Here is an 11,421-nt window from a genome sequence, read left to right on the forward strand (position 1 = left end):
CCTTGAAAAGAATGTGTGTCATGTGAATGTCTGAAAAATTATCCTCCAAGCACCTGCAGTCCCGAAATGGTGGTGGTATGAGACATATGAGGGCCCCCTCCTTCCTTGCTTGACTTGAATGAGGAACTCCAGTCTGAGAAGAAGCAGCCATTAAAACATGGGGCAACACCGGGTATATGAAGTAGTTTGAGAAGGGGCTGGGATGAACTGTGGAAGCCAAAGCAGGTCTAATGTGCAGGGTCTAGACGTGAGCCCAAACCAAAATAGTGCCACCAGCAAGAGCAGGCAACGGCTGTAAGTCGATAGGAATTATTCATCCATGTATATCTGACCAGGCGTATATGCAATGTGGGGATAGATGAAATGCATACATGGGGTAGGAACAGCATAGCTACACTCTGGGCAGCTGTAATTTTATAGTGTCATCATTTTACAGGCATGTATGTGATATAATAGAAGTGCAAGTTACCTCTGGTCCAAGGCTATTGGGCAGTCCTGGGCTCAGACCATTAGATCAGGCTGCTCTCTCTAGGTATGCAGGGCTCTGGGGAGGATGCATACACAGGAATGCATTCAGTTCTAGAATCTAAAATAAATAATGTAGGGGAATGGATGTGGCTAAGCAGGCTAGAATACTTCATAGTAGCTTTTAAATTAATTGGATTAATGTTTGTGTTGCACTCCAAAGACGTATCTCACCATGTAAATGCTAAGCATTCTTGCTCGATAATTTTTTTAAGATCATGGACTTGATGTACAACAAACTAAATAAGTACTTGCAGCTGCAAATAGCTTCTGTATCTGCTACACCAACAGGACAGTTCCTGACTGGGCTAATCAGTTTCTCAACATAATTATTTTTGAATTGTCATGAGAGTTCAGTCTAGGTTGCGATTGCTCCTCTTTCATGTTTGGGTATCTTATTTAAGAGACTTTGTTCTACTGTGGGGGGTATGGAATTTGAGGGATGAGTGTCCATGCTCTAGAAATTAGGACCAAGATTTAAAAAAATAAAGTGAATCTTGTACATGGCTGTAAATTGACTGGTCCGTAATTCCCTGGTTGTCTTTGTTCCTTTTTTTAAAGCTAGGAATTGTTTGCCCTTTTCCAGTCCTCTAAGACCTCACCCATCTTCCATGAGCTGTCCTGGATAAGCAATTTCAGCGCTTCCTTGATCCAGCCAGCTGCCTTTCCCTACCCCAGCTGGGGCAGCTATCGGCACTCATTGGTTTTTCATACGCGGCCGCTTTAAAACGGGCGCCATCCTTGTAAAGGGCAGCGGGCTTTTGGAGAGATGGGCGCTGAAGCTCGCTGGGCGGGCCTCTCGCCAGCCTTTATTCTAATTGGTCAGTAACTAGTTGAGTTTCCGCTAGGCCTGATATCCCAGCGTGCCCTGCATGACCCCTTCCTTTTCCGGTCGGCCATTTCCCCCTGTGGAGGTGGGTTGGAGCGGAGGCCGGGCCTTGCAGCGTTATCCGCCTGCATCCGCCGCCTGGGCGGCCCGTGGGGCCCGGGTCCTGGGCAGCCGGACGCTGGGGGGCCGCCTGCGGCCTGTCGCATCCTGCGGGGAGGCTGCGGAGGCGGCGGGCAGGTGCCGGGCCTGGGGGCGCAGGGCGGCTCGGCTGCCGCTAAAGCCTAGAGCGGGGCTGGGCCGTGGCCTGGGGGCCGCTCCCGGCGGACGGGGCCGGGCATTCGCCTCCGTCGTTCCCGGGGTGGCGCCCCGCGGGGGGCTGGGGTTCGTGTTCGGGGGCTGTGCCTAGGCGCGCTGGGCTGCAGGGAGCTGGGTCCACCCGCTGTTGCAGTCCGGCCAGCCGGGCCCTCCCTTGCGGTCTCCCTTTCCCGGCTCGTGGGGTGCTGCTGACCAGGGCTGGGCCCTGACCGGCCTCTACTATTGAGGGCTGCTTTCTGTCACCCGAGCCTGCAGTGAATTGTAGATGTCATTAAATGTGCTCCTTGTGTCTGCAGGGAGATAAGCAATCATGGCACCCAGTCGAAATGGCATGATCTTGAAACCCCATTTCCACAAAGATTGGCAGAGACGAGTTGCCACATGGTTTAACCAGCCTGCTAGGAAGATCCGCAGGTGAGATGCTAAGGACAGCTGGCTGCATGTGTCAGTGAGACCAGTGTCTGGTGAGATGGGGATTTGATTGTGTCTACCTGCCCTGTGACATCAAGATCACTTACTTGGGAATTTTGCCCCCTTGTCTCCTGTGGCACGCTGTGGTGGATAGAGAGTGATTAAAAGTTACTGTGGCTGTAATCACAGAGGCCAGTAAAACCGTGTGAGCCATGGATGCTCTGCATGGCAAATTTAATCCTAATGCCTTTAATTACGTCTACAGTCAAATGATGAAAAGTCTCCGGAATCTCTGCACAACATTGATGATTTGCTTGAACCCTTTTTTATCTGATGACTGTAGTTTATTATGAGATTATGTAGTCTGGCCTTGTTCACATCAGTTACTAGATGGACACATTCCGTGCCTCAGCAAGTTTGATCTACTCTCATGTTTCTCTGTGAGGGACTCTGACTGGGCATTTAAAAGATTGTCAGTGTAGAAGTTATGTATCTTATAGAAAAATCCTTTTTTTGATTTGTGATATTTCTGTTTGCCCAGGAGGAAGGCCCGTCAGGCAAAGGCTCGTCGCATTGCTCCACGCCCAGTGTCAGGGCCAATCCGACCCATTGTGAGGTGTCCCACTGTTAGGTACCACACGAAAGTTCGTGCTGGCAGAGGATTCACCTTAGAAGAGCTGAAAGTGAGTATAACTGGTTGGTTAGCGTCTCAGAGTAGAGTGTGCTCACACGCAACAGATACATTCTATAACTGTGCCCAGTGTTGGGTGGGTGTGGAGTAACGTATCCAGCTGTAATTTGGTGTTTCAACTCAATATTTTTTTTTCCCCCAACAAGAGGGTGAAATGAACTCCTTGATAGATTCCCCTGTCTTGCGTAGCCTGGTTATTCTGTTGGTAGCTAGTATATGTAAGCAGCTGAGATTGGTTGGCAAATGGATATCTGTCCAAACTGGTTGTGCATGGGGCTGTTTTGGAACTTTCTAGGGGTGTGTCTTCACTAGCAATGTTAAAGCGCTGCCCCGGCAGTGCTTTCATGTGGCTGTGTAGTCACGATACCAGTGCAGAGAGCTCTCCCCACACGGTCAAAAAGCACCCCCACAAGGGGAGTAGCTCCCAGTGCTGGGAGCACAGCCTACAGTGACACTTTACAGCGCTGAAACTTGCAGCACTCAGGAGTGTGAAAAAACACTCCCCTGAGCGCTGCAAGTTTCAGCGCCGTAAGGTGGCAGTGTAGACAAGGCCTAGATAACACAACATTATTAGCCGGAGTACAGGATGGTGGTCCCTATAGGTAGGTGTGTAATTGCTGTAGATACAGAAAATGGACAATATGTGTAGAATAAATATGAAATTAGAGAATTAGTTAGCTTAAGTTTAGTTAAGAAAATATATATGTGTTGTAAAGAAAGACCCTGACTAGCAATTAGAAGGAAAGCCTTGAAAATAATAAGTTATAAGGCCAGAAGGAATGAAGTAGGGAGGATGCAGAGGGCTGGACTAGATGACCTCTTGAGGTCCCTTCCAGTTCTGTGATTCTATGTCTGGCTCAAAGAATAACAAATGAGGTAAAAGAAAGCTTCTAAAAAGAAGGCCTCTGACCCCCTGGGGATGACTGCAGATGGTTTTAAATAAGACTAAGAGAATCTGTCTTAAAATGAGCCAACATGGCCCTTGCCACCCACACACCAGTGTTAAAGCCTGTGTGAATCCAGGGGCAATGGCAAAGCTGTTGAACAGCAAGTAGAGAAGGAAAGGCCTTGGGAAGAGAGGAATTTGTAAATCTTCATCCATGTAAGACTGGAAATAAGGGTAAACTGTCTGAAATTGGTGTTTAACCGAAGTCAGTACTTGGCAATGTCATCACTTGTTTGTTGAAGAGTATAAAAAAGTAAATAAAAAAGTTCATTGCTAATACCTGCCTGGCCACTTTAGAGCCGACCAATATGGGTCTAAGCACCCTGGGTTTAGCCCGTTTGTAAGTATCTGGATCAAATGTTTTGTTACTGTTTGGATGTAGTAAATTATTTTGGCATGTTTAGAGCAATTGTGTAACTTTGGATTTAATAAAGGACTTTATGGTTACATTAGTGTTTGGTGGTTTCCCATATTCATATTAATTTCAGGTATTCCAATAGCGTGGGAATGAGCCATGTAGGCAGCAGCATACGTCAACACAAGATTGTTTTGAAAATTAAAGGAACATAGTCAACTTGCCAGTTTAACAAAATTCCACGTTTTTAAACCATTTAACTTAAGGAGAGAGGAGGAGGGAGTGTTATGGTGATGCAGCCTTCTGTACAGTCATCTTATGGGACAATAAAATCAAATGTCTACAGGACTGCTCAGCACCAAGAAATAGTTTGCTTCCTTTGGGTCTCTGGTATTTTTTAGAGACTCATGATGTAAGTGATACCTGATAGAGCATTGATTTGAACCTTAGTAGTATGGCCAACTTCATGAGTCAGGTTGGCATATGTGATTTAAATGGCCCAGTCGCTTGTTACAGTTGGAATTGCACATTGCAGTATAATTATATAAGAACACTTGCTTATTTCCATGAGTGAAAGTGGCGTCCCCTATTCTTTTCCCTGAGGCCTCAGATTTTGTGCCCTCCTTTTGCTATTTGAAGGAGTGTTGCCTTCAGACTTGAAAGTTACGTAACATGTAAATTTGTGGTAGATTGAGTCTAATCTTTGACTTTTGGAGATGCCTTATCTGTTGCTGTCCAACTCCTGGGCATAGCACAATTCATATTTCTTAATCACTGCTTCTGCTTCTGATGGGCCTTACAGTCAAATGATGACACTTTCTCCGGAATCTCTGTAGTCTCTGTGATGACTATACTTGAACCCTTTTCCAGCTGATGACTGTAGTGGCTTCACTCAGTAGCACAATGGCATAACAGTCACTTGAACACTGGCATGAACTCTCTTGCTTTACAGATGGCTGGCATCCATAAAAGGGTTGCCCGGACTATTGGGATCTCTGTGGATCCCAGACGACGCAACAAGTCTACAGAATCCCTGCAGGCCAACGTGCAGAGACTGAAGGAGTATCGCTCCAAGCTTATCCTCTTCCCAAGGAAGCCCTCTGCACCCAAGAAGGGAGACAGCTCTGTAAGTACATTGGGTCCTGGAAGCTTTCAGAGGCCTTCTCCTGCTCGGTGGCGCTAAGGTTTGGTTATGGCTGATCTTCTAATGCAGTGGCTCTCAAACTTTTTTTACTAGTGACCCCTTTCACATAACAAGCCTCTGAGTGCGGTGACCCCCCCTCCCCCCTAATAAATTAAAAACACTTTTTTATATATTTAACACCATTATAAATGCTGGAGGCAAAGCGGGGTTTGGGGTGGAGGCTGACAGCTTGTGACCAGCCCCATGTAATAACCTTGGGACCCCTCAGGGGGTCACGACCCCAGTTTGAGAACCCCTGCTCTAATGTTCTGGTGTAAAGCGTTGTTTACTTAGATACATCTCCGAATGTAATGTTCCTATATGGGAAGGTTCTTCCACTGGCAAAGGGTTGATAGAGCAGCCTAGTCTGTCTTCCGTACATCTGATGGAGGGGTGAGCTTGGGTGTTGGGCAGGGTATGTGCTATAACTTGTACCAGCTCTGTTGTGCTGGCAGCTGGGCCCAGAATGTGGAGTGTGCAGTGGTGACTTAAAGCCACATTGGGGGCGGGGGGGGGCTGCCCTGAATCAAAGCCATGAGAGCTTTAGTAACTCTCACCAAGTCTGACTTTTGCCTAAGCAGTTGAAATTTAGTGTAAATCAGTTAATGTGTATGGATGGATAATGAGCCACAGTTTCGGGAGTACTTGTCTAGCTATATGTAAATAATTACAAAAGAGCAATGGGAAAAAATGCAGGGACAGAGAGGTTTTGTCAGCTGAGTAACCTACAGAGGTGGTGAGTTGGTCAATTTTAGGGGAGTTCCACCTATCAACCTGTAAATCTTAATACAGAGAAAACACTTGTATCAGCTAAGGTTCTGAAATTAGGTGGATTTCCATGTATTTCTTTGCTCCAGCTATGTAGGCTCCGTGCTTCCAATAAGGAGGTATATGTAGTGAAATGAAAGAGTTGAAGAAGGGGATTTCTAGGCAACATCCATAGGCTCTATGTGCTCTAGGCTTTTTACCTGTATTTAAACATGCTTCCTGCTTAAACTTTCCTAACATGGCATGGCCTGCCAGCAGGAATTGGGTCAAAGTGTGTTTAAAACTCTTTCAGACTGGTCAATTAGCTTTTCTGTGACTGCATTCATACTGGCTGGCTAAACTATATAAAATGTGGCTTTATTGGAACTTTTTATCAGTTTAACATATTCCCTAAGCCCACTGTAGAGAATCCTGGAAAATGTCTCTTTAAACCTGGTTTGGGACTGCTGGCGATGTGGATGTGAAGAAGCTGAAGTAGAAACTACTTTATATACAGACCAAAGGTTTTCCCCTTTCTCCAGCAAGGGCTTCTGTAACAAGGGTTTCCGTGGGGGCAATTTGTGCAAACTTTCCTGGAGTGTCATGGGAATATCACTGATAACTGGTGCAACTAGAACCTAAAATAGTATAGTCCCTTGTGTTCATATCCTAGACGGGTTAGCAAGGCAGATTTAGTTGTGAATGTTTAGCACCAGCACAGCTTTAAAATGGTACAATGAATTTGAAATATAGCCAGTTTCAGCGTGAAATAAAAATCGTTAAACTTATTATCTCCACCCAAGGTCCCTTGTTAATTTTTTTGCCTTCTGTTGCTGCATTTTAAAATGTTTCTTTTCCCTGTTATTTTGCATGAGAGCCAGACAAATAGGGGAAGCTGAATGCTTTTTGAATATACAAAATAAACTGCAAAGTAACTTTTCTCTGTTGGGTATGGGAGCCAGAGACCTTACTGGAAACAACAGTAAACTTGACATTTTGTCAGGTTGGTGTAACTTTTTTAGAGTAGGTGTTGTGCCCTTGAACCAGAGCTTTACATTCTCTGTTCCTATTTTTGGTGGGGCCAGGAAAGGCAGTTTGGTGGTGGAGTAATGATGATGGATCAGCGTCTTGTCAAGCCCTCAGGATGACTTTGCTTCCTTCCACCTCTGTTAACTGAGTATCCTTAACAGGTCACACTCCCCAGTGCAACTGCGAATACTGGGTTCAGCTTGGTTCAGTCTTAAAAACAGGTCTGCTTTAGGCTGGCCCCTTCACAATGCTAGCACGCCCTCTGTTGGAGTGGGAATTAGCACACTTCTCCACGTGTGTGTTTCCAAGTCTCTCCAGGGTGTGTTTCCAAGTCTCTCCATGTGGGAATGTAGGGCCCTCTCTTCAGTCTGAAATATGGGGCAGAATTCCTGAGCTCCAAACCATGGAACTTTTCCTGTTGAACATGTATTGCTAGATTCTCCAGTCACATTGCAGTGCTGGGGCCTGGCATGCAGGTCTAGTTTTTAGTTAAGATATGAAACTGAAGAGCTTATGTGTTGCTCCAGAAGGTACGTTCCCTAACCCAGACAGCTCCCACAGGCCTGCCACCAAGGGAGCCAGCTTGTCTTGTTGAACTCAGTAATCACTTGTGTCCTCTGTTACACAGCCAGAAGAACTCAAGATGGCAACTCAGCTCTCTGGACCTGTTATGCCAATCAGGAACGTAAGTGAACCTGCAAATCATGCGCTTTGTTTGATTGTTCCAAAGTTAGATACTACTGTGATGTATCTCTAAATACTAGAGAGAACTAACTCAACAAATGGGTTTTTTTCTGCATTGTGACACTGCAGTTAAGTTTTGCTGTCTGTAGACTGCAGCAGTTACCTTGAGACAAAAGAACAAGAGCCTGTTAAAATTGATCTCATATTTCTCGTCGTAAAATACTGTTTTTTTTTTCTTTTTTTTAAATCTCAGTATTTTACTGTGAGCGTGTAACTTTAGCAGGGTCTCCGGATTTTTTTGCCACTGCGTAATGAGATGCACAGAGCTGCACTAAAGTTTTGCCAGTGTAAAAAAAACTGAAAACCTGAGTCTTTTAACCAACTGTTGGTTAAATTGGAGTTCCTTTGAGGGGGCCGAAGGGCAAGTTCACGGGCTTGAAGTAGTGGCGTGTTTTGTCTGGGGGTAGACTAATGGATGCAGTTTCAGCTCTGAGAATTTGTTCTGAAATTGAGGGTTCTGCCTGAAGCAACTCAGAAATGAGGATGGAAGAGTTAGCAGCTGTCTGTGCACAGCCCTGTGCTTTGGTAATCTAGTCTTCAGTGACCCAGGGCTGGTAGCTCTTTACTAAGTATAAGATGACAATCTGTGGGTTCACTGGAGTTGGTTCTAGAACAATTGCTGCTTTGAAGGGTTATATTTGATGCTTTATGGTGGTAATCCATGAATGAGTGTAAACTGACAGCGAGGTAAATATCCATCTACCCTGAGGTGGTTATTCCTGGAGTTTCTTCCCTCGCCTCATCAGTGGTGTGAGCTGACAAATACAGAAGCTGAAAAAAATGAGGCTCCTGATTGAATAGTGTTGCAGGCATGGCCTCTTGCTTTGATAAAGCATCCCTGCCAGTGATGGTGTCCTGTTGCTAGTAGAAATCTTTACCAAAAAGTAACTCTTCTAAACATATCTGAACGTTGAATAGACCAGAGGATTCCAGAGAAGATAGTTACACATTCTGTCTATCTCTTGTTTCTGCTAGGTTTACAAAAAGGAAAAGGCCCGTGTTATCTCTGAGGATGAGAAGAACTTCAAAGCCTTTGCCAGCCTGCGTATGGCCCGTGCAAATGCCCGTCTCTTTGGAATCCGTGCTAAACGAGCCAAGGAAGCTGCAGAGCAGGATGTGGAGAAGAAGAAATGAACTGTTCTCCCTCGAACTGTCAATAAAAGAGTGTAGAAATGTAACCTGGTGTGGTGTCTTCTTAGACCAGATGCAAAGGGATACAGAATAAAGGAAGGTGATACTTTTGACATGAAGCCTATACTTATCAGTGTTAGTTTGTTCAGCTACATTCTAGATGTGTGTTGTATAAAAATAAGTTGAACTGGAGTCTCAGCTGGCTCCATAGCTTCTGGGAGGCCCCAAAGTACTACCCAGCCTGTTGAATTTGGAACAAAGAAACAACAAGAGAAATGGATCCCTCCCGCCCCCCAATCAATTACAAACTTACTTTTTACCTGCTCGACGTAATAGCTGTTTTGTTACTTGCTTGTTCCGTGCTTGCTTGGACTCACATATATTTGAGCTTGACTCTTTAAACAACACACACTAATTTTCCCCTCTGTATAAGAATGAGCAGGACATACAGGGACCAGTTAATCTTACCTGCACTGGTGTGTTGTGTGCTAAATGTCCACTGTGAAGCAAAATCCATTCCAGAGCTCTGCTGCCCTGACCCAGCCAGCCCTTCATCTCCGAGCATGGAGAAAATGCAGCAGCTCTAGCATAATGCTGTGTGCTACATCTGGTAGAAGCAGATAACTCCTCTCACAACTAGATCTTGTTTGTCCTCTCTAAGCAATAACTTGTCTTTCACAGCTAATACTTTTCTCTTCTGGTGTGGGGGGTTGCCTAACTTCCTGCCCCAAACAGTACATGAGGCTTTTCTATGAAAGAGGTGGAACCCTGGGATATTTCTTGCCCTCCTACCCTCCATATTTCACATGGTTTGGTGTTGGGGAGAAGAGCAAGTCCAGCCTTTCCTAAAGAGAAAAAGCCGTGATTTTAAGGTATTGGAACTGAATAGCTAAACGCCTTCTCTGAAAGAGTTGTCAGTATTTCACTGTGTGAATGAGCTGCCATCTCACTGCTGCATCCCATTGCGAAAAGGACAGTGCTAAGTAGTTAATAGAGGAGAGAAGCTGGAATCTCATCCCTTCAAAAACTTGTAAAGCTTCTGTGGGGTTTGGAGGGTTATTTGTACAGTGCCAAAGAGGTGCATGGTACCATAGAGTTCTGTAAGAAACAATTTCCTACTTTTCCTTGCAATTGAGATTAATGGACCACATGAATGAATGAAGAGAAGTGGTTTTGGGGAGAGTCCATTCCTCATTCAGTCGGATTTTAATGTGATTTGTTCTATTACTGGCTCTCCTGAATGGGTCTGATTTAATGCTTCTGAACATACTGTGGCCTTGTCTACACTATGTGGTTTTGTTGACAAAAGTCAGCAGAAATGCTTCTCCCACTGATGTAACTCCTGTGCTATGCCAACATCATAAAACCACCTCAACAAGAGGCATAGGGCTTATGCCGGTGTAGTTAGTGATGCACTGTCTGTGTGGACACACTGTTTCTTACATCAGCTGTTGGCTGATATTCTTGTCAATTTCGCTCTGCTGGAGCTGTGAAATTGACAAGAAAGCCAGCTTCCCAGCTGGGCTACTGCCCAGTCTCTGCTCCAAGCTGGGCTTCCACCCAGGTTCCAAGCTTGTGCTGCCACCCAGGCTCTCCACTCCCTCCTTGGAGCCCTGCTGCGCCATGGGGTCCCAGCTCCCTGCCTGGAGCACAGTAGCCAACTGGACTCCGAACATGGATCTCCCCACCAGAGGCAAGACAGCCTAGCCAGCTCCCTCCCTGCTCCTGGCTGAGGAGCTTCACACTGCTCTCTTTAGCTTTTGGAAGCACCACCAACAAAAGCAAGCTAGTGTGAATATCGGCCACCGCATTAATTCCTGCGCTGGCTGTAAGTCGACCTAGCATAGGTCAACTTATCTTTGAAGTGTAGACATAGCCTGTGTTATAGAAAGAAACAAAAGGTGCTTTGAGAAGACAAGTGACTTGTATATGCACAGGGAACAAGAATCCACCACTGAAATGCAACCAACCCTGGGATGCATATATGTCCTGGGATGGAATATGTCAACTATCTAACTGCTCCTGACGGGCAGGCTGTGACTATCCTCACCAACAGAATATGCAGGCAAGACTTAAGCAGTAATTACCAAGATTGGAAAGTGGCCAAGACATAAGCTATAAAAACTCTGGTGCATAGACATTTATTAAGAGTTCTAAGAAATTGTACATTGTCTCCTGCGGTCATGGTGGGAGGTGCTCATCTTGTGTTATAAGCGTTCTGTCAAGCCTAGTGACAGCTTCCAGTGTATATGGGGGTTTAACAGGTCTGGTTTTAAATATTTGTTACTTTATCCATAAAAGTAGGAAAATGAAGGGGCATCTTAGAGTGCAGTTTCTTTCAAAGGGCAAGGTGCAGTTACTCACTGTTGCCACTTGGCGGAGCAAAAACCTCAGTTTAGATTTTCCACTATTACCATTTTTAAAGGTTGCTGTCCTGGGAAGTGTCTCTTTGCCATTTTTCCTACTCAACCGATGTGCTGGGGGCTGTGGCTCAGGGGTCTGAGCTTTGGCCTTG

At 45.4% G+C, this 11,421-nt stretch overlaps 1 protein-coding gene and 2 non-coding genes across 3 annotated transcripts; all 3 read left to right on the forward strand.

Annotated features, from left to right (window-relative positions):
- Positions 1–1,379: 1,379 nt before the first annotated feature.
- RPL13 (ribosomal protein L13) lies at positions 1,380–8,953 on the forward strand. Its single transcript, XM_077830713.1, has 6 exons — positions 1,380–1,439; positions 1,966–2,083; positions 2,622–2,763; positions 5,025–5,198; positions 7,660–7,716; positions 8,751–8,953. The coding sequence occupies exons 2-6, from the start codon at positions 1,980–1,982 to the stop codon at positions 8,907–8,909; spliced, it is 636 nt and encodes a 211-aa protein (XP_077686839.1). The 5' UTR covers positions 1,380–1,439; positions 1,966–1,979; the 3' UTR covers positions 8,910–8,953.
- On the forward strand, positions 2,351–2,432 carry LOC144273070 (small nucleolar RNA MBII-202). Its single transcript, XR_013347725.1, has one exon. It is a non-coding gene; the product is annotated as a small nucleolar RNA MBII-202 (small nucleolar RNA).
- Positions 4,880–4,965, forward strand: LOC144273071 (small nucleolar RNA MBII-202). Its single transcript, XR_013347726.1, has one exon. It is a non-coding gene; the product is annotated as a small nucleolar RNA MBII-202 (small nucleolar RNA).
- Positions 8,954–11,421: the final 2,468 nt, after the last annotated feature.

This window comes from Eretmochelys imbricata, chromosome 12 (genome assembly GCF_965152235.1).
Source record: "Eretmochelys imbricata isolate rEreImb1 chromosome 12, rEreImb1.hap1, whole genome shotgun sequence".
Lineage (NCBI taxonomy): Eukaryota > Metazoa > Chordata > Testudines > Cheloniidae > Eretmochelys > Eretmochelys imbricata.